The 22,706-nt window shown below is 36.7% G+C and overlaps 2 protein-coding genes across 3 annotated transcripts; both read left to right on the forward strand.

The window, feature by feature from the left end:
* Positions 1-1,614: 1,614 nt before the first annotated feature.
* Positions 1,615-5,897, forward strand: LOC135217649 (CDGSH iron-sulfur domain-containing protein 3, mitochondrial-like; the record flags this gene model as incomplete). Its single annotated transcript, XM_064253614.1, has 4 exons — positions 1,615-1,749; positions 1,788-1,817; positions 3,205-3,321; positions 4,330-5,897. Coding segments are annotated over 4 exons (465 nt in total), but the record flags the coding sequence as incomplete, so codon positions are not given.
* A 1,591-nt stretch (positions 5,898-7,488) lies between these two features.
* On the forward strand, positions 7,489-22,653 carry LOC135217409 (cytochrome P450 9e2-like). Of its 2 annotated transcripts, none has more exons than XM_064253249.1 (7): positions 7,489-7,817; positions 13,797-13,990; positions 16,286-16,979; positions 18,017-18,235; positions 19,263-19,323; positions 20,038-20,228; positions 21,635-22,653. In XM_064253249.1, the coding sequence occupies exons 2-7, from the start codon at positions 13,808-13,810 to the stop codon at positions 21,796-21,798; spliced, it is 1,512 nt and encodes a 503-aa protein (XP_064109319.1). In that variant the 5' UTR covers positions 7,489-7,817; positions 13,797-13,807; the 3' UTR covers positions 21,799-22,653. The 2 variants fall into 2 exon arrangements, with proteins under 2 accessions (XP_064109319.1, XP_064109320.1); XM_064253250.1 differs by lacking the exon at positions 7,489-7,817 and adding an exon at positions 12,585-12,657.
* Positions 22,654-22,706: the final 53 nt, after the last annotated feature.

Raw genomic sequence — 22,706 nt, forward strand, 5'->3', positions numbered from 1 at the left:
GGGTCCTCTCCGTGGACAAGATTGAGTTTTGCTAAGACTTAGAAGAAGAAGATGGATATATCGGTCTAAAGTTCAAATTTAACTCCTCATAACCTTCAGAAACGAAGTATTAAAACCTCAAAGGTAAATGCTTGTTGAATTAATATTCTTGAAAACAGAACTGAGTTAAAATGTCGTATTATATGACTTTGAAATATATGACTTATGAGCGATTGAGCTTTTACGAATTCTAGGCTGTCGAGCCAAGCATATCCCAGGCACAGTACTGCAAACATTCAGTGCTTAAGACAGTGTAAACTTGTCAAGAGGAAGTTTGAGTGGTTGAACAGCTAGATAAGCTTCCAGTGAACAAAGCAAATGAAGTACAAAGATCTAAAAGAGAGAAAACCACTCGGTTAAACCACGAAGTAATGGTCAGAGAACTGATTTTATAAACATTTTTCCTTGGCATAAACCTATTCCAGCTACAAGAGATGGATGAAGGTTTTATTTTATTTTTCATTTTTTTTTTTTTTTTTGCCTGGTGGTTAGACACACCAATGTGTCTTGAGGCAAGAGTGCTAGATTGTTAGTTTCGCCAATACATACCTTTTTCCTATTTGTATATCAATGTAAATGTATAGGCCTATTGGTATCTCAATTTAAATTTTTAGGCCTTCATTTGCATATTCGTTTAAATATATAGGCCTATATCTTGTTCTCGTTTGAATATTCATTTAAATATATGGGCCTATACCCTATTCTCATTTGTATATGATTCAAATATATATGCCTATAATTGTTCCCATTTGTATATTCATTTAAATATATAGGCCTATACCTTGTTCTCATTTATATATTTATTTAAATATTAGGCCTATACCTTGTTCTCATTTGTATATCATTTAAATATATAGGCCTATACCTTGTTCTCATTTATATATTTATTTAAATATTAGGCCTATACCTTGTTCTCATTTGTATATCATTTAAATATATAGGCCTATGCCTTGTTCTCATTTTTATATTGAAATATATTACTATACCTTGTTCTCATTTGGGTATAATTTAAATATATAGGCCTATACCTTGTTCTCATTTCTATATCACTTAAATATATAGGCCTATACATTGTTCTCATTTCTATCTAATTCTCGGTTTCCGGAAGTGCCATTTCAAAAGTTTATCAGTTAAATCATCATCAATACTTCATTTCAAAATGAGTTTGTACACCTCCAATGAATTATCAGCATTGATAATCTGATTAGAATGGTACTAGCACTGTTGATAGACACCCAAGTGATTATAGCTCAAAGCAAATACGAAGGCTTGAAGATATTCATGAATAAAATGAAAAACGTTTAAGAAAAAATTATCAGTAAACCAGAAAAGGCTCATAAATCTGTAACCTGTAACTGTCAATTCATAGTTAAAATTAGGGTCGATAGAATGACCGGCAAATCAAATAAGATTACGAAATTTACTGGTGAAAGATGGAAACCAGCCACAAAACATGGCATAGTCACCAAAAGAAAAACATTTTCTATGAAGTTAAAGAAACGTTTTCTATGTAACCGCTCTCACACATGGGTTACAGGGTAGCATCGAGTCGGCAAAGAGCAGACGACTTAATACTTCAAGGCTAGTCGTGGACGACGGGCCCCTTTGCCCAAAAAGTTGCTGAATCACCGTCCCGCTACAACGTCAGTTATCCAGCATTCGTTGCAGCGACCGCGTGATTCCGTCCGCTTTTGTTATATGCGTCCTGCATGATGGCATCAATTCGTTCAGTGTTGCAAGTCCCCCAGTTCGTGAATTTCACGAGAGGCTTCTCGACGGTAAGTCGTTCGTTTTATACAGTTGCTTTCGTTGTGCTAGAGTGTGTGTGTAGCAATGGCATTGGCTAGTGGCTACGCGGAAAGCTTCGTTATAATCGTCGTAATGGCGTATCCATGTAGGTGCATTATCGTTACGCTGAAATGAAACTGATTTGGTATCGTAATCGTTATATATTCGTCACGCCAGACAATTGTGTTGCTTATCGTACTTGGCGTTGAAAATTGTCTTGCGTTAAACCGTATTACAAATCATCTAACCTCGTGTGTGTGTGTGTGTGTGTGTGTGTGTATGTGTGTGCGCGCGCGTGTGGATGAATAACCACGTGGTCAATATCAGAAAGCTAAGTAGGAAATTGTTAAAAAATAAATAAAAAGATTATTATTATTCTTCCAGAATTCCGTTGATAAGAACTGTCATTTATTTGCTAACTTATATATACGTAAACTTAGTTTTATTCTAGTATATGGAAACCCATTTCATATATATATATATATATATATATATATATATATATATATATATATTATATATATATATAGTGGAATTTCGTGTTACATAAACAAATTATGAACATTGTCAGAACTGACAAAAAGTACGTAAGAAAAGCAATATATTCACAGCGTGTATACTTACCAATCATGTATTGTAATTGTAATTTCACACTCTCGTGACTAGTAGTGTCAGTGGAATACTGATCTGTTTTAATCGAATAGTATATACACTCGTATCACTTCCTACAATGCATCAAGACGCGGTATAATATATATTCAAGGTTACGTGATTTGCTTCTAATAAAGACGCGTTATAGTAATTGTTACCAGTATTATTATCATTATCTTTATTGTTCAAAATTGATAAGGATTAAAAAGATAAATCATCTTTGGATATATTTATGAATATTTCGTTGAATTTAATGGAAGGTATAATGAGTTTATAGAGGCTGTAGTGGATTGTACTCAGGCAGGTGATCGGAGGTGAACGAACATATGCACATACTTACCTGTCCTTAATCAACTCAGATGCCCACTACCTGGCTAGGATTACTAATTGAGCAACGATGGGCATGTCCCATAGAATACCAGAACCCAAGATCCAGAGATTACCTTGTCTCCTGACCTTGACTTTAGCCTTACTAGCCAACAGGTCTTTTGTTTTGCAGAGGTTCTTAATTTGCACGCACTTATGAATGCACAAAATATAGATAGTATGATAGTGGCACTCTCTCTCTCTCTCTCTCTCTCTCTCTCTCTCTCTCTCTCTCTCAGTATGCATATGATATTTTGCACATCAGTCTTTGGCCTGTCAGAACTCTCTCTCTCTCTCTCTCTCTCTGAACAAATTTTAAGTTAAGACCTATTCACTGACCCAAACTTTTTGGAATTACAGAGTGGAGCCAATCTGAACAAGGTGAAGGGCAGGATCAATGCCAAGAAGCCAATCCGGTTGGAGGTCGTCGAGGGCAAGAGGTACCTCTGGTGCGCTTGTGGATACAGCAAGAACCAGGTAAGAGGTCGTGCGTTTCTACCCATCGTGCACTGCAGTGCAGAGGGTTTTGGAACTTTCCTGCCTGCTTTCTTGTTCTACTTCAGGAGCTGAGCTCAACTGTTTCAGTTATGTCTGTTGTCTTTGTGTGTGTGTGTGTGTGTGTATATATATATATATATATATATATATATATATATATATATATATATATATATATATATATATATATATATATATACAATACTACGTTATCTCACGAATTATGAATGAAAAATGCCTTGAAAAGTTTTGACTGATAATCATATTATTTGAGATTTATCCAGACAAGGAATGAAATATATCCAAGAAGTGTTTTAAGTTTTAAGTATACTGTATACATAGGATACTTATTCGTTTGTGATATTGGCCTGTGATGATTTATACATAGGGTACCTGTTGGTTTTGTGATGATTCATACACAGAATACTAATTAGTTTATGATAGTTCATGTATGAAATACCAATTAGATTATTACTGTTTTGTGCACAGAATACCTATTGTTTGTGGTGATTCATACTTAGAATACCTGTTGGTTTGTGATGGTTCATACATAGAATACTTATTAGTTTAAGATATTTATACATAGAATACCTATTATAGTAGATTCACATCAACCGTTCATCTGCTGTCTAGGCCAGTCCCTTACGACGCTCCTGATTGGCTGTTGATAAGCCAGTCACAGGGCTGGAAACCCTCAGTCTCTCTCGAGAGAGCTCACATAGGCAGGATATATGTTCCACCTCTCCTGGGGGATACTTTTGAAAGACATATCCACCAGGAGAAGTGGAACATACATCCTACGTATGTGAACTCTCTCGAGAGACTGAGGGTTTCCAGGCCTGTGGGTGGCTTATCAACAGCCAATCAGGAGCGTCGTCAGGGACTGCCCTAGACATCAGATGCACGGTTGATGTGAATCTACTATAGTTTATAATGATGCATACGTAAAAAGACCTTCTTTATGAGCACACAACCTCTTCATTACAGCCATGGTGCGACGGGACCCACCTGTGGCGGAGATGGAGCCTGAAGATCAAACAGACACCAGTCATGTTCAAAGCCCCAAAAACTGGCCAGGTTTCCCTCTGCACTTGTAAACAGACTGACAAGGCGCCCTACTGTGACGGGGCACACCGGCGGAAGGAGATACAGGAAGCTGTCATTGAGTGAACAGGTTAAAGAGTAAGATGGTAGTAATTGTGAGTCACTGGGGGTGACAGGGTGTCTAAACTCAGAGCCGGTGGAGTCAGGGCGCGTCCTAACTTCAGTGAAATGTCTCATTAACATGTTGGTAACTGGTTGCATACTTGTCACAAACATATTGAAAACAAGTTGACGATTGGAGCTTGTCTATCATGCTGTAATTAGTCATATACTTGTCACAAACATGTTGGAAACAAGTGGACAACTGGAGCTTGTCATATACTCATGTTGTAATTAGTCATATACTTATCACAAACATGTTGGAAACAAGTTGACAATTGGAGCTTGTCATATACTCATGTTGTAATTAGTCATACTTATCACAAACATGTTGGAAACAAGTTGACAATTGGAGCTTGTCATATACTCGTCTTGTAATTAGTCATATGCTTGTCACAAACATGTTGAAAACAAGTTGACGATTGGAGCTTGTCATATACTCATGTTGTAATAAATCATATGCTTGTCACAAACATGTTGAAAACCAGTTGACAATTGGAGCTCATGTTGGTAAATAGTCATATACTTGTCAAAATCATGTTGAAAACAAACTGACAACTGAAACAGCTCATAAACACATGTTGGCAGCTAGTCACAAACATGTTGAAAACTAGCGGACATCCAGAACATGCCTCAAACATATGTTGGCAATTTGTTGCATACATGTTACAAACAGGTTGAAAACAAGTTAACTACCGGAAGGGGAGTAAGATTATATTGGCAAAAGCTGGATAATCGCATGAAGCACTAGTTATTACTAACAATAAGTAGTGGACTTGTATCCAACTTGTTTGTGATGTGTGTGTAATAAGTTGCTTACTTGTGCTACTTGTGTCTATGACAAGTTTACCTGTAGTGTCGACGCGCCCTTAATGACTAGTATTGCACTGGTTAACCTCTTCAGAGCCATATCATGTAGCTGTTAGAAATTCGTTTGGCCTTATGCCAGCAGTGTGACTCTTGCCCTTGGGGCACCTTGTAAAATATATAATGTATAGATAATAATGAAGCAATCACATATTGGCTGTGAATGTATGATAATGTTTGGGTATTTATTTCAATAAGTCATTGCATTTGCTATTTATTCTGTAGAAAGCTTGTGCCTTAGTAGACAATTTAGCAGGGATTGTATGTTACTGTAGTCCTCACTGTAGTGTAATGTTACTGTATTCCTCACTGTACCGTAGTGCTACAGCAGTCCTCACAGCACTGTGATTCTACTGTATGCCTCACTGCATTGCTGTTGTTTCTAGAACAACAACATTTAATGAAAAGGGACAATGCAACAAACTTTGTTAATAGATCTTAGATCAAGGTTGTGAATGTGTGACCAAATAAATGTATTAAGATCTGTTCATTTTTCGGCCTTTCCTGACACTGAATTTGTGGTGTGGGTCTAACAACTAAGATATTTATATACAACAAAACCTTATAGGAGTCCATCGTAAGCTGGTGTGGATCACATTAGGCCCTGAAATCAACAGTCAATTACTGTGACTTTAGCTTCATGGTCAGAAGTAAATACAGATTTTGTTGATGGTTATTATTTGATATACTGCTTAGGGCTGTTTTATGGTACTGCCAAGTTTTCTCTCTCTCTCTCTCTCTCTCTCTCAAAGAAATTTGCCACATCACACAATGGTTACAGAGAATTTAAATAAGAAAAAAATAGCATTTCACTTTTAAGTAATTGGATACACCGATTACAAATATATATATATATATATATATATATATATATATATATATATATATATATATTCCATTACTGACAATATTGAAAACTAACCAAGATATTCGAGCAGTTAAGTATACACAAATATCCATCATTTCAGCTATTGTCTATAAGATTTCACTACAAAGGTTTCGAAATATTACAGATTCGTCTGCAACTATCTATTGTTGAACCTTTTGTATTTTTAGGATAGATATAGAACCAAATCCCCAACACCCCCCAAAAAAACTAGCATTACTCCTTTCTATAAACTATTCCTCCCTCCAAGCAAACGACCTATTTAATCTTGCTTTTTTCTTCTTCTTCTTCATGATAGTTTGTTGAGTATAACTTCGCATCTCTTGTTTTGTTTTACACCAAGTCAGTCTAGCTGTAATGTTGTCACATTTTGACCACGGATTTCTTATTGTTACTTCGTATCTTACTACTTATTATATATTATAGTAATATGTTCCTAGTTTACATTGCAATTATACATCTGTAAGGGTTACTCGTCGTCAGGGAGTTTGTGTTTGTCCGAAGAATTTCTACCTGCTTAAGTTTCCGTTGACCTATACATACTGAAAGTGGAATTTGCCCTTAGGCTCAAGGCATCCATGTGTCCTGGCCTAACCACAGAATTCCTGTCTTTCAAAGCATTAAGGAAAGTTCAGTTATTAGTCCAGAAAGTCTGCCATTACATCAACTATCAGACAAACTGGAACGGTAGATCATTGAACGAGAATATCATCTTGTTAGGCCTAGAAGAAAAGAGTAACTCAACTCCGCAGAGGCTGAATGTCGCCCTTGCCAGACGTACGATTCACCATGACTCCATGGAAAGTTTGTGACCTTTATATTGCTATTCTGTTTTCTTCCTCATCTTCTTCTATGCAATCTCACTATTTCTGTTTATTCATTATTTGTCTGTATTGTGATGGATGGACTGAAATGCGACAATACAACATTGTGTCGTGTGGAAATGTTTGCAATTGCATTAAGCAGGATATTTCAGCTACTGCAATTTCCTTTGCATGTAATATACAAGAGTATTTTCCTATAATTAGAGCTTTGTGGATTAAAGAGAACTGTAAAGAGAGAGAGAGAGAGAGAGAGAGAGAGAGAGAGAGAGAATTAACAGCTTCAATGTATTACAATTTGGCAACGTTCCTGTTATTAATACCTATAACCACACCGCGATCACTTTTGTAGTTATACCTCAGTCACATTTATGTATCCATAGGACCTACATAAGTTACTTGACTTTGCTAATATTTAACTCAGCATTTATTCCTGTTAATGCAAGATAAAACAAACTCATTGTAGGATAGTGAGATTTAACCATATGCACACGAAGAGGATGATGAAATATGCCGTACGACAACGCACGACCAGATAAATAAACAGCGTTTATGATGCAAGCAACGTCACTTATGACGAGTCAACTCGTTTGTTTTAGTTTTGTCCCAAGACGACGCTCCAGCTCGAGGGAACTTTTCTTGCAGTCGTTGAAGGAGTTAATCTTTATTTCTAAGCGGAAAGCGCAGCAGAATAGAAGGTAAGGGGTTTTTGTTATTTATAACGTATTATCAAGAGCCAGCAGGAAAAATGAAAAACAGAAGTACCTAGCGCTTTCGTGTATTCTTGACACACCTCATCAGGGTACAATATATAAAAGAATGAAAAATAGCTTCGAAATATCAAAGGTAAACATAAAAACAAAAAGGTAAAATACAGAACAATCAAACAGCCTAGTCAAGAAGCAAATGGTCCACAGCCTAGAATTACACTTAAAGGACAACAACAAATGGAAATGGAACTACTAAGCAGTCAATTACATAGTTACGAAGTTGTCAACAATACATTTCGTAAGCCAGTTATCTAGTTTATATTGTCCGTTGCTAATATTAAAAACACTACATGACTTATATTTTATTATACTAGATTCTATAATATTTCTTTTAATAATGTCTCTACAAAATAAAATTTCCTTTGAATTGTTCCAATTAATTGCGTGATTAAAATTATTCATATGTAAAAACAGAGCACTCGATGTACTTCCTACACGTACACAATATTTATGTTGATTTAATCTTGATGCCAGTAGTTTGCCACTTTGACCAATATATTTTTTATCACAATCTCTGCATGGAATTTCGTAAATGCAACCCGTTTGTAAATTTGGAGAGTTCCTTATTAAAATTGTTCTTACAGACTTAGTGTTACTAAAAACAACGTTAACATTAAAAACTTTAAACATTTTTGGCAAAGAAAGAAACCTGTTGTCAAAAGGTAAAACAAGCAAATTACTAGGGTCGAAAGCCTGTACATGGTCCACTGCATAAAATGTTTTCTTAGCCTTTCTTAAAGCAACATCAACTAAAAATGCCGGATACTTCAATTTAAAAGCAATATCATAAATCTTGGTAATCTCGTCTTCTAAAAATTCAGGACAACAAATTCTTAAAGCTCTTAAAAACATGGAAGAGAATACAGAGAGTTTAACTTTCAAATGGTGATTGGAGTAAAAGTGAATGTAAGAACATACATTTGTAGGTTTCCTAAAAACCGAAAATTTAAATCTGTTACCCTGTCTATGCACACTTACATCTAAAAATGGCAAAACTGAATCTATTTCCTCCTCAAGTGTGAACTTTATAGAGGGAACCAGCGCATTTAATCTAATTAAAAATCTGTTCACATCCTCACACAAAGGCCATACACAAAATATGTCATCGACATACCTAAACCAAAGAACATTCGCAGGTAAAATATTTGATAGAAGTTTCTTTTCAAAAAACTCCATGTAAATGTTACTTAAAAGGGGCGATAAAGGGTTCCCCATAGCCATACCAAACCTCTGCTCATAGAATTTACCATTGAAAGTAAATTTACATTCCTTAATACACAGTTTCAGCAACTCTAAAATGGTGTCAGTTTGCAGAGAAAATTCGTATTTATCCAACTCATCAGCTAAAAATGTTATCAGGTCGTCAACTGGAACTTTAGTAAAAAGGGAAACTACATCAAAGCTGTGTATTAAGGAATGTAAATTTACTTTCAATGGTAAATTCTATGAGCAGAGGTTTGGTATGGCTATGGGGAACCCTTTATCGCCCCTTTTAAGTAACATTTACATGGAGTTTTTTGAAAAGAAACTTCTATCAAATATTTTACCTGCGAATGTTCTTTGGTTTAGGTATGTCGATGACATATTTTGTGTATGGCCTTTGTGTGAGGATGTGAACAGATTTTTAATTAGATTAAATGCGCTGGTTCCCTCTATAAAGTTCACACTTGAGGAGGAAATAGATTCAGTTTTGCCATTTTTAGATGTAAGTGTGCATAGACAGGGTAACAGATTTAAATTTTCGGTTTTTAGGAAACCTACAAATGTATGTTCTTACATTCACTTTTACTCCAATCACCATTTGAAAGTTAAACTCTCTGTATTCTCTTCCATGTTTTTAAGAGCTTTAAGAATTTGTTGTCCTGAATTTTTAGAAGACGAGATTACCAAGATTTATGATATTGCTTTTAAATTGAAGTATCCGGCATTTTTAGTTGATGTTGCTTTAAGAAAGGCTAAGAAAACATTTTATGCAGTGGACCATGTACAGGCTTTCGACCCTAGTAATTTGCTTGTTTTACCTTTTGACAACAGGTTTCTTTCTTTGCCAAAAATGTTTAAAGTTTTTAATGTTAACGTTGTTTTTAGTAACACTAAGTCTGTAAGAACAATTTTAATAAGGAACTCTCCAAATTTACAAACGGGTTGCATTTACGAAATTCCATGCAGAGATTGTGATAAAAAATATATTGGTCAAAGTGGCAAACTACTGGCATCAAGATTAAATCAACATAAATATTGTGTACGTGTAGGAAGTACATCGAGTGCTCTGTTTTTACATATGAATAATTTTAATCACGCAATTAATTGGAACAATTCAAAGGAAATTTTATTTTGTAGAGACATTATTAAAAGAAATATTATAGAATCTAGTATAATAAAATATAAGTCATGTAGTGTTTTTAATATTAGCAACGGACAATATAAACTAGATAACTGGCTTACGAAATGTATTGTTGACAACTTCGTAACTATGTAATTGACTGCTTAGTAGTTCCATTTCCATTTGTTGTTGTCCTTTAAGTGTAATTCTAGGCTGTGGACCATTTGCTTCTTGACTAGGCTGTTTGATTGTTCTGTATTTTACCTTTTTGTTTTTATGTTTACCTTTGATATTTCGAAGCTATTTTTCATTCTTTTATATATTGTACCCTGATGAGGTGTGTCAAGAATACACGAAAGCGCTAGGTACTTCTGTTTTTCATTTTTCCTGCTGGCTCTTGATATACAATCTTCACGTGTTACTTGTGATCGTATAACATTATAAACGTATTAGAATTAGATGATGTGCAACGTGAATTGGCCCTGACAAGTTTTGAGTGTAGGCGTGATTATGCCAAATATTATTCACTTTCAGATTGGCTAAGTTTGTTAGTTGGTCAGAAAAATTCAGAGGAATCGTGTATGCAGTCACTCGCAAATTTCATAATTAAATACTGTCATGAGGGATTGGTTTGTTTTAGTATCCACTGTGGAACGTGAGATTCTTACTATATATATATATATATATATATATATATATATATTATATAATAATATATATATATACAACATATAGATAAATAGATAGATATGTATATCTATATATATATATATATATATATATATATACATATATATAGATATCGTTAGTATACTTGCTACTGGTCTGTAACAGAATTTATTGTAGTCATCGGATATTTACCAATAAGATTATTTGTTCCTTTCATTATAGGCGCCATATGTACTTACTCTTGAAGGGGAATATTGTCGTCAGTGCCCCTCACGTGACGTACTGTATAGGCATTACTTATGGGCCTTTGCAACGTCCTCTCCCTCCAACCTCTCAAATTCCATTTTTACTGTACCTCCGTTCATCTTCACTTTCTTCCATCTGACTTTCCATCCTCCTTAGCAGTTGTTTCTCGCTCAATTTAACTCTTTCAGCGCCGAATGACCTCATAGGTCGATGCGCTTGGAATATAGCCTAAATTCTAAATTCTATTCTGTTCTATGAGTATTAACACCTTAATGGAAGTGAGCAAACAGCGCACGAAGAGATTGCGTCATACATCGATGATGTACCAGGCGTTTCCGGCAGGCGCAGGACTTTCCTCTCTCTCTCTCTCTCTCTCTCGCTGGACCCTTGGGTATTTTCGTCTCCGGAAGGGGCATTTGTTTATTCTCTCAAGGTTAACTTTTTTTTTCTTTTTTTTTCAACTTTTCAGTATTTTTCTTTTATCTGGAAAGGTAGATTACAAAGACCTCTCATGATTAAACCTGTGTATGTGTGTTTTTTTCCAGTATTTGTCGTCTCTTGAAGGATACCTCCCAAAGACATTCAATGATCATAGCTCTGTGTGTATTTTCTTAACAATTTTCCTGTCCTTTTTTTTTTTTTTTTTGTCACTGGAAGGATACCTTCCAAAGTCATTTAATGATCATAGTTGTGTGTGTGTGTGTGTGTGTGTGTTTTTTTTTAAACAATTTTCCAGTCTTTTTTGTCACTGGAAGGGTGCATTTCAAAGGCTTTCCATGAGCAAGCTCGAGTTTTTTTTTTTTTTTCTTTCTTTCTTTTTACATCCTTCCAGTATTTCTTGTCCCTGGAAGGGTCAATTACGAAGGCATCTCATCATTAAAGTTGTGTGTACGTGTGTGTTTTGTTTCCAACAATTTTCCAGTTTTTTCTGTTCCTGGAAAGGGGAATTTGAAATGTCTTTTGTGGTCAGGCTAGAATGTTTTTTTTTTTTTTTTTTTACATCCTTCCAGTATTTCTCGTCCCTGGAATGGCGCCTTCCAAAGGCTTTTGATGATTAGATTTGTGTGCTTGTATTTTTTTTAAATAACTTTCCAGTAATGATTTCATTTATGATTTTGATATGTTATTAGTTTTCTTCTGTATTCCCGTGGAAACAATCTGAAGCAATAGACCATTAACAAATGTGACGAAATTTGATAAGCTTAATCAAGCATTAGCTCGAAAATGACTGATAGCAAGTGCTGTTGATCAAATCCTTATCAGGCAGTTATTTATAATAGGATTTTTTTCCTTGCTACCGAATGAAAACCTTATCACTTTATCACTTCATGACGAAGTAAAACCTATTTATACTTCGACCTCTGTGTTAGGAGCGATTTGTCAGAAATCTGTCAAATAGGCTTCTTTGTAAATAAGCTGTTTAGTAGTAGTAGTAGTAGTAGTAGTAGTAGTAGTAGTAGTAGTAGTAGTAGTAGTAGTGGATGTCAAATGGAGACTTTTTCTGTTGATTTCATACGTTAACTACTTAATGTATTAGGGCTTTTGCCTCGTATAATAAGGCGCCCTATGAGGTAATGTTAGACTTGCGATGATAATCTTACGCTAAGTCGGTTGGTATTGCACTTCCATGTTCATTGGAGTGTCTTGGGGTTTGTAGATCACTTACGAAGTCGGTATTATCTTCTTTGGTTATGACGACGATGTGTTAAACTCATGATGATTCGGCAATGATGTGAGGTTCTTAGTAGAAAACACAAAGTATAAAAATACTTATATTCTCTGATATTACATAGTGAAGATCAAGTAGGATTGTACAGGTCTTCTAATGACGATAGCTTGATCGCTTCTGCCAATGATGATGGCTAATTCTATTCTCTTCTCTTCTACATGATAAAGCTTAGGTAAAGAGATACAGGTCTGCCAATGATGATGGCTAACTCTATTCTGTTCCCACTACCATCTCGGTTACAAGTCATAAAGGAAGCAGACAGTAGCTCGAACATACGAACATACATACAAAATGAGACACATTACTAATCACGTAGGCCATTTGAATTATAGGTCGCGGTAGTTGTCTCAAGCAGGGAGCTTGGACTAAAGTTTATAAACAAATGAATGACTACAGGTGACGGCATGTTATCTTAGCCTACATACTTTATCGTCTCTGGTCTGATCACATTCCTGCAAGCAATCTGGTTGACCTCTTTAGTTTTAGTCTTTTATATATATGGAGTAACATTCCATATTTTTATTATGTAAACACTTACAAATGTACGTGAATTTATTTACTTAAAATACTTGTTTGCACAAACTTACGTACACGGGCAAGTGTTCAGGTTGATTGTTTTACGTACGTAAGTGCTATTATGTGTGTGTGAACGCGTGCGCGTTTGTGTGTGTGTGTGTGTGTTTGTACCTGCTCTAAAATTTTTGACAGCTTAAAATAAACATAAGAGATAAACACATAGCAAACAAACAAAAAAAATACATACTGCACATTCTCCAAGATATTAATGCTTGATTCATGTGAATTAATTAATCAATAAATTCATTCATTTTAACAACTTAAACAATTTGCTGTGGTACATTGTTTGTTAAATCATTTTCCCTGTGTATTGTACCTACAAGGATATACATATCTACATCTTAATCCTATTCTCCTTCCCCAGACTGAACCAAGATGTGGCTAACGACATTATTCCTCTTCGCACTTCTTCTGGTACTCCTGTGGGCATATTCCGCCCACCGCCAGAGTTACTGGGCCAAGCGGCGGGTGCCCACGTTCCCAAAGACATTACCCTTAATAGGCCACCTGAGTCACATGATGTCGAAGAAAAGGCAACGATGGGAGTACATCGATGAGGTAAGAAATAAATGGCCTTTTGTGTCCTTAACGTAAGGCTCAAGTGGTTCAGTTTGCTTTGGAAAAGGGTCTGTTGTCGTTTTGATGAAATCCAGCTTGTCAAGACAAACACAGGGGCATTAGGCACTGGAGAATGAGGTGGAGTAGTTGGACAGCAAGACTGGTATCCAGAAAATACGAGCGATGAAGTACAAGCATCTAAAGGCATGGAACTGTTAGGCCCTGTCCACACTAGCGAGCTCCGCCCGACGGGCAAACACTTTTCCCATAACCCGTCCCGGTATACTGACCGACCGAGTATGGAGCCAGAACGATGCGATTGTCTGGTAACACTGCTTCAGAATCGAGAGAAAATATAACAGCTGGAAGTGCCTGACAGGCATGCCCTCTAGTGTGGACAGGCCTTTAGAGAACCCCACAGTTTCACTCGGAAGTTATACTAGTTAGTGAGGTGGGACTGCAAGGCTGCAGAAAGGGAACGGGAACGGAGGTAAAGTAAGAGGCTAAAAAGCGTGGGTGCAGCTAAGGGCTGAAGGGACAATGCAACTTACTTTTAGTAGTACCTAGAGTGTAGCAGTTGAGGCGCACTGATGGCACTGACCCCCTCAGGAATAAGGTGTATAGTGTTAAAGGTAGTTTCTGAATAAATGATGAGTTGTTACAGTGTGTTGTGGATAAAGTATCGAGGGTGTTACAGTGTTTATGGGAAAAAAATTAAAAAAAAAAAAAAAAGTTCTTAGATGATGGTTTCAAGACTCAACTGTTGAAAAACACTGAATCTGTCACAGTTGAGTAGCTCAAGAAGACTGGCTTTTTTTTTTTTTTACCTCAGATGAGCTCTGCAGGAAACAAGACAAAGAAATAAACAAAGGTTAGTCAGGGTAATTAAAAATGCTTTTGTATCTTCAAGTCATCATGCCTTTGTCACCTGTGCCTTTGATTGATAAGATAAGACAAAACACTGCCTATGCAAAATTACCAGCCTCTCACAATTGTAAACTCTCCACCACACCCCTCATAGCTGGGAGGACCTTCAATGCACCTCACACGGGGCAATGTAGGCTTTGAACCAAACGCAAACTTCTTTTAGTTTTCTTCTGAAGATAGAAAAAGAAATCCACAAGATTACCGAGTATAACTTGTTTACTTGTGAGTATTTACATTGTATTAACACTCAAACGCTTTCAGGCCCTAGCTGTGGCCGTTTCTCAAGAGATGTGTAGGTGGTCAGACTGCTATAGGCCTTAACCCAGTATAACTTGTTTACTTGCAAGTATTTATGTAGTATTAACACTCAAGCACTTCACGCCCCAGCTGTGGCCCTTTCTCAAGAGATGTGTAAGTGGTCAGACTTCTGGGCCTTAACCCAGTATAACTTGTTTACTTTTAAGTATTTACATAGTATTAACACTCGAGTACTTTCAGGCCTTAGCTGTAAGTATTTACATAGTACTAACGCTTGAGCGCTTTCAGGCCCTAGCTGTGGCCCTTTCTCGAGAGGTGTGTTGGTGGTCAGACTGGGATAAGGCCCAGCAGTCTTCTGGAACTTCTTCTTGAGCTGTCAACAAGTCCCTGAAGACTGCTGGGCCTTAACCTAGTCTGACCACCGACACACCTCTTGAGTGAGGGCCAAGTTAGGGCCTGAAAGTGCTCGAGTGTTAATACTATGTAAATGCTCACAAGTAAACAAGTAATACTCCGTAATCCTGTGGGTTTCTTTTTTCAATGTAGGCGTTACTAAAATGTGTTTGCAGCATCCCTTCAACCCCGAGCTGCTCCCGCCTTTCAACGTTTTTTACTCTACCCCCATTCCACTCCGTTTCTTCAGTCTTTCTGTCCAATTTCTCTGACTATGACTTTGTAGTTCAGCTGTAGAGTTTTCTCTCAGTTCCACCTTTAGAGCTTTGTCTCATTTATGTTCTGGATCACTTTATTTCACTGTCCAACCACCTCAATTCCCTCTTTCCAATGTTTTAATGAGGGCTGAATGGCTGAAGGTAACCCAGTGCTTGGCTTAATAGCTCAAGTTTCATAATTCATTCATCATTTCCTTCTGTAATTGTACCCTGCTCCCAAACACTGCTACACCATTCAAGTAATTTTTTTCTGAATGGCACTCTATTCAGATTTTGGTATTTATAGCCTATTCATAAGCAATGTAGCATTATTTTTAGCCAATTTTTTATTGTCTTAAATTACATCTGTTTTCCCGTCTGGTGGTCTTACAGTATATCCTCATTGTGCCATAATTTCCTCCACCTCTTTCCTTAAGATGAAAAAAGGACACTGTTCCAGGTTTACAGAAAGCACGGTGGGTCAACGTTTTGCGGTTACTACGAATTCTTACAGCCAATACTCCTCGTTGGAGATCCAGAACTCGCCAAGCTGATTCTGATCAAAGACTTTGACCATTTTGTGGACCGGAGGACTTTCACCTTTCCCTTAGAGGAGGACGATGTTGGGAACCACTTCTTGACCAACGCCACTGGCGCCCACTGGAAGGGCATCCGTTCTGTGCTGTCCCCAAGTTTTACATCTGGCAGGCTGAAAGGGATGTTCCCTCTGGTAGCGGATAAGGCTGACAAACTCGTTGATTACCTCCTCAAGCTCAGAGAGGAAAAAGGAGCATCATCATTTGCACTGAAGAAGACCTTTGGTCTCTACACTCTCGAAGTCATTGCGTCATGCGCCTTTGGGATGGAATCAGGAACCATGGAAGATGAAGACTCCCTGTTCAATCAGAACGTAGCTAAGTTCTCCAAGATAGGCCCTCTTCGTATGTTGAAGTTCATTCTGTTCATGGCAGCTCCTAAGCTCTGCCAATTGTTAAGGATAAGGTTCATCCAGGATGAGATGATATTCTTTATGGATGTTGTGAAGGAGTCCATGGCTCAGCGGAAGGCTGGTTTGTATCGTGGGGATTTCCTCGACTTGATGATGGAGGCTCAGGTTGATCAAGAAAACCCTTCATCAAAGATGCCAAAATATCGTAAGTCATTGTTTTTAGCCTGTAGTTAACATCGTGAATATCATGACAAATCATTTTACCTTATGCACTGTGGAGTAAATTAACGTTTGACAACATTTCGTATCATATCATAAACATTTTGAAAACAAGTCGTCGACTCTAAGTGAATAATGAACCTTTGACTACCAATAAATCTTTGACTAGTATTCAAACTGTTTGTGATGTGTGCGTGATAAGTTCCCAAGTGAGTGTTCACAAAATGTACTGCAGTGTAGACACACCTTATGATGAGCAGTAAGTTCAACAAACAAAGGTATGGGACATGAAAACATCCAAAGAAATACATGGAGAATATTTACAGTTCAAAGACTTTTCAATCATTAATCAATCTTTCCGCTCGTGCACTTAATAAGAGTACTAACACTTATCAGTTTAGAGTGTACCATTTTTTTCCATCCTTCCACAGCAGCACTTGATAAGGCTAAAACTTGTTGAGCGGGATAAAACCTAACATCAAGAATATTATTACTTGATAATCTTTCCACGTCACTGCTTAATGAGAGGATTGACGCTCATCAAGAAAGATTCATCTTGAGACTGGGATTAAGTCTGACTTTTTAAACATTCCTTCCCTCTCCTGTACTTAATAAGGACACATGACGCTTATCAGTTAAGAGTGTGACTATAGCAGGTTCACATCAACTGTGCATATGATGTCCAGGCTCGTCTCTTACGACGCTCCTGATTAGCTGTTAATAAGCCAATCACAGGGCTGGAAACTCTCAGTCTTCGGAGAGTCACATAGGCAGGAGGTATGTTCCACCTCTGTCTTTCAAAAGTATCCCTCGGGAATGGTGAAAGATACATCCTGCCTATGTGAACTCTCGAGAGAGACAGAGTTTCCAGTCCTGTGATTGGCTTATCAACAGCCAATCAGGAGCGTCGATGCACGGTTGATGTGAATCTACTATAATCATCCCTTCCATAGCAGTACTTAAAGAGACTGACATTTATCAAAATAATGACTGTTGCCTGACTGGATGATATTCTCATTGCAGCACTTACAGAGAAGATCATCGTAGCCAACTCAGTGCTATTCATCTTGGCTGGTTTCGACACCACAGCAACGACTATCTCCTTCGTTGCCTTCTTATTGGCCAAATATCCTGAAGTGCAACAGAAACTCAGGAAAGAACTTAACGGATTGATACAAGAGCCCTCAGAGATGACTTACCAAGGAATCATGGAAGCTAAGTATCTCGATGCATGTCTTTCAGGTAAGGATCAGCTGTCTTCATTTGCTTAGAGAAGTTATGAGTTTTTGTCTGCTAAAATAAGAGAATGTTTTCCTTGACTGTGAGGGTTTCCATTTGGCCTCAATGTGAGAAATTATCCCTTATTTCTGATTGTTACAGAATAAAGGAGTAACATACGTACTATAGTAGATTCACATCAACCGTGAATTTGATGTCTAGGCCAGTCCCTTACGACGCTCCTGATTGGCTGTTGATAAGCCAATCACATGGCTGGAAACTCTCAGTCTCTCTCGAGAGAGTTCACATAGGCAGAATGTATGTTCCACCTATAATGAGGGACACGTCTTTCAAAAGTATCCCTCAGGAGAGGTGGAACATAGATCCTGCCTATGTGAAATCTCGAGAGAGGCAGAGAGTTTCCAGCCCCGTGATGGCTTATCAACAGCCAATCAGGAGTGTCGTAAGGGACTGGCCCAGACATCAAATGCATGGTTGATGTGAATCTATTATAGCTTTGTTAATTTGTATAGCTAGAATCTGGTGCGGTGTCCTTCTGCCAAGAGAGAAACGTCAAAGTTTCAGCTGAATTCTTGCAAAAGCCAATACAGAGATCCAAAAGCAGATCAGCCAAAGAATAGCTTACTGCGTTCTATGACATCTAGCTAATTCTTGTCCAAGCCATCACTGAAGGAAAATAAGCAATATCAAGATTTCTTTAAACTTATTTAGGGAGGGGCATGAAGAACTTATGTCACTGAAAACCTTTGTAGGAAACGACATTGTCTATTTTCATGCAGCCCTGCAGTTTTTTTACAATTAACTTTCCTTCAAATACCAATAACTGTATTTTTCATTTAACAGCCTCCTCCCAGTATCTCCAGTGTAATTGACCAGTTATCTTGACAGTCCCATATATATATATATGTGCTGTGTGTGTGTGTGTGTGTGTGTGTGTGTGTGTGTGTGTGTGTGTGTGTGTGTGTGATATAGCCAAATTTTTTATTTTAGGGAAACGAACTGAATCAAGTCAATTTTTATCTTTTTATAGAAACACTGAGAATGTACAGTCCTGCACATTTCACTGAGCGACAGTGTACAAAGGAGTACAAGTAAGTTATTCGTGTAACCTTCGAACACCTGAAGTAATGATGTGTGCCACAGCTGGGATGAGGTTATGAAGTCTGTAAATACAAATAAGGTCTTGTTTATTTGCATTTACACTGTAAATACAAATAAGGTCCTTCGTTATTTGTATTTACACTGTAAATAAAAATAAGGTCCTACCTTATTTGTATTTAGACTGTAAATACAAAGAAGGTCCTACCTTATTTGTATTTACACTGTAAATACAAAAAAAGGGTCCTATCTTATTTATATTTACTACACTAAATACAAAGAAGGTCCTATCTTAGGTCCTACCTAATTTGTATTTACGCTAAATACAAAGAAGGTCCTATCTTATTTATATTTACACTGTAAATACAAATAAGGTCTTACCTTAATTATATAAGCTCTCCATGCACCAGAGCATGGCAGAGAAATGGAAGTCACTAAAAGATCAAAGACTTATTATTTGATATTGATATATCGTTGCCAGAAGCAGTTATGATTTTTGTGAACGAGACCAAAGACCTGTTGAATAATAGTATTGATACATATGCAAAAGTAAATAACATGGATCTATATTATCACCCCCTGTTCTAGTAAACATGACAGAAATTTCACTATAAATATTGATGTAATTTGCATAAAAGTCGTTTTTTTTATATTTACTGTAACAGTGAGACTCATTCCTATAACCAGTTTCATTCCCTCCTCAACAGGTTACCCGGAACTGACGTAGTCATCGCTCCCAAAACTGTCGTTTCTATACCCATCCACAGCATCCATCACGATGAACGGTACTGGTCTGACCCGGAGGAATTTCGCCCCGAGAGGTTTATGCCTGAGAACGCAGGCGAAATTAAGAGTGGGACCTATATACCATTCGGTGTTGGACCCAGAAACTGCATTGGTAAGTTAGGCTATGGTAGATTCACATCAACCGTGCATTTGATGTCTAGTCTAGTCCCTTACGGGATACTTTTGAAAGACGTATCCCTCAGGAGAGACGGAACATATATCCTGCCTGTGTGAAGTCTCGAGAGAGACTGAGAGTTTCCAGCCTGTGACTGGCTTATCAACAGCCAATCAGGAGCGTCGTTAGGGACTGGCTTATAACATCAAATGCACGGTTGATGTGAGTCTAATATAGTTGCTGGCTGCTACTGCAAAACTGGCGTGTGATCTCACGACGCACCCAGTACGTAGTAAACCGCAGGGTGCGTCCGCACTGCAGTACAAGATGTCATAAACATATGTCTGCATATAACTCTAAACATTCACATTACAAACATGTTGAGTATAAACCAACAATATATTGGTAGTCCTTACCAGTACGTCATACACAAACTGGTATAGGGAAATGTCCAATATTCTTAAAATCATGGTGGTGAATAGTCAAAAGCCTTGGAATTTTCATTTCATGAAAAGGGTTTTTATACCAAGACTATAAGACACTGTTATCTGAAAATTAGCAAAGTAATAGTTAGGTATTTGTGACTTACTCCAATTTGCTGGTTAATTGATTTTTTGCCTTAGACATAAAAGTAGTCACTTAATATGTACACAAACCATGCCATAAGCCATTGGATATCTTTTTTGACTGACTTGCCCATTCCAGAGTCGTTTCCAGTGCAAAAAGCAAATAAGTGTCAAATTACAAAACCATAAGACCTTTTTGTGCAGTTTTCAAAAGATCACCACAGTAAGGGTTTTCTATTTGGGGAGCTTATTCATTGTCGATTCATCTGCAAATTCTTATATATATATATATAATATATATATATATATATATATATATATATATATATATGTGTGTGTGTGTGTGTGTGTGTGTGTGTGTGTGTGTATGTATGTATATATATATTATTATATATATATATATATATATATATATATGTATGTATATAATATGTATGGATATAGTATATATGTATAAATTATATATATACATATATATATATATATATATATATATATATATATATATGTAATTATATATATATATATATTACTATATATATATATATATATATATATATAAAGGTTTTTGCCACGAAGGAAAAAAAATGAAAAGCGAGATAGCCAAGCAACTTTCGGTCTAGCTCGACCCTTTACTTGTGCCTTGAGTAAAGGGGTCGAACTAGACCGAAAGTGCTTGGCTAGCCTCGTTTTTCATTTTTTTTCCTTCGTGGCAAAAACCTTTATTTATACATAGCATCACGTTTTATATACTTCATATAATTATATATATATATATATATATATATATATATATATATATTCCTAAATATACCTGTGCTGTGATATCTCCTTCAGGTATGAGGTTTGCCCAAATGGAATCGAAGTTGATCATCGCAAAGTTACTTTTGAACTTCGAGTTGAGTTGTGTGCCAGGCTCTGAGGACCTCGAACTCAGCCGTCAATTAGGCCTCATGCGGCCTAGTGACACGTTAGAGATTGCCTTCAAGCCGCTCAGGTAGTGGAACAGTGGAACGCAGACCCAGAAGCAATTTACTTCATGAAGAAAAAAACAAAAAAAAATAAAATTAAGCCATATACTTAGATTGAAAAAAAAGGCTTTAATTCATTTACTTCGACAATGTAAGGAAGAATTAATAACGTGAAAGTAGTTTTGAAGAGCTCTATTGGAGAGTGAAACGTTTTGAAATTACTATACAAAATACTCAGTGAACCTTCCATTTATTTCCTGCTTCTGTAGCTGTATTTTATATTTCATTATAATTTAGTGGCCATATACTAAACTCTGAATTATTAACTGAAACTCGTCAGATGTTTTTTTTATTAACCCTGACAGTTTACTTTTTAATTAAGTGGTAAAGGCGAATAAACATTATTTTTTATTTGTTACTTCTTTAAGTGAATATTCTTCGTAGGAGGTTATTGTCGTCAGTGTACCTTATACGATACACTGTAGGCATTATTTAAGGTTCATTGCAGTGCCTTTGGTCCCTATAGCTGCAACCCTTTCGTTCCTTTTACCGTACCTCCTTTCATATTTCCTTTCTTCCATCTTACTTTCCACCCTCTCCTAACAATAATTGCTTCTTAGTGCAATTGCAAGGTTCTCCTGTCACACCTTTCAAACCTTTTGCTGTCAATTTCCGTTTCAGCGCTGAATAACCTCATATATCCCATTGTTTGTCCTTAGGCCTAAATTCTATATTCAATTCAATTAAGTGAATATTGATGATTTATCAAATACAACAGAGACAAGGTCTTGTATATCACCTGAATTTTTTCTAACTTCTTAAACTATATCTGTACAATGACTCTAGGTGTATATAAGGTCAGAATAAACTTAAAACAAATCTGAACGTTTATATTTATAACCAACCGAAAATCAAGAATGCTAACCTTCCAGCAATTT

Source organism: Macrobrachium nipponense, chromosome 7, assembly GCF_015104395.2.
Source record: "Macrobrachium nipponense isolate FS-2020 chromosome 7, ASM1510439v2, whole genome shotgun sequence".
NCBI lineage: Eukaryota > Metazoa > Arthropoda > Malacostraca > Decapoda > Palaemonidae > Macrobrachium > Macrobrachium nipponense.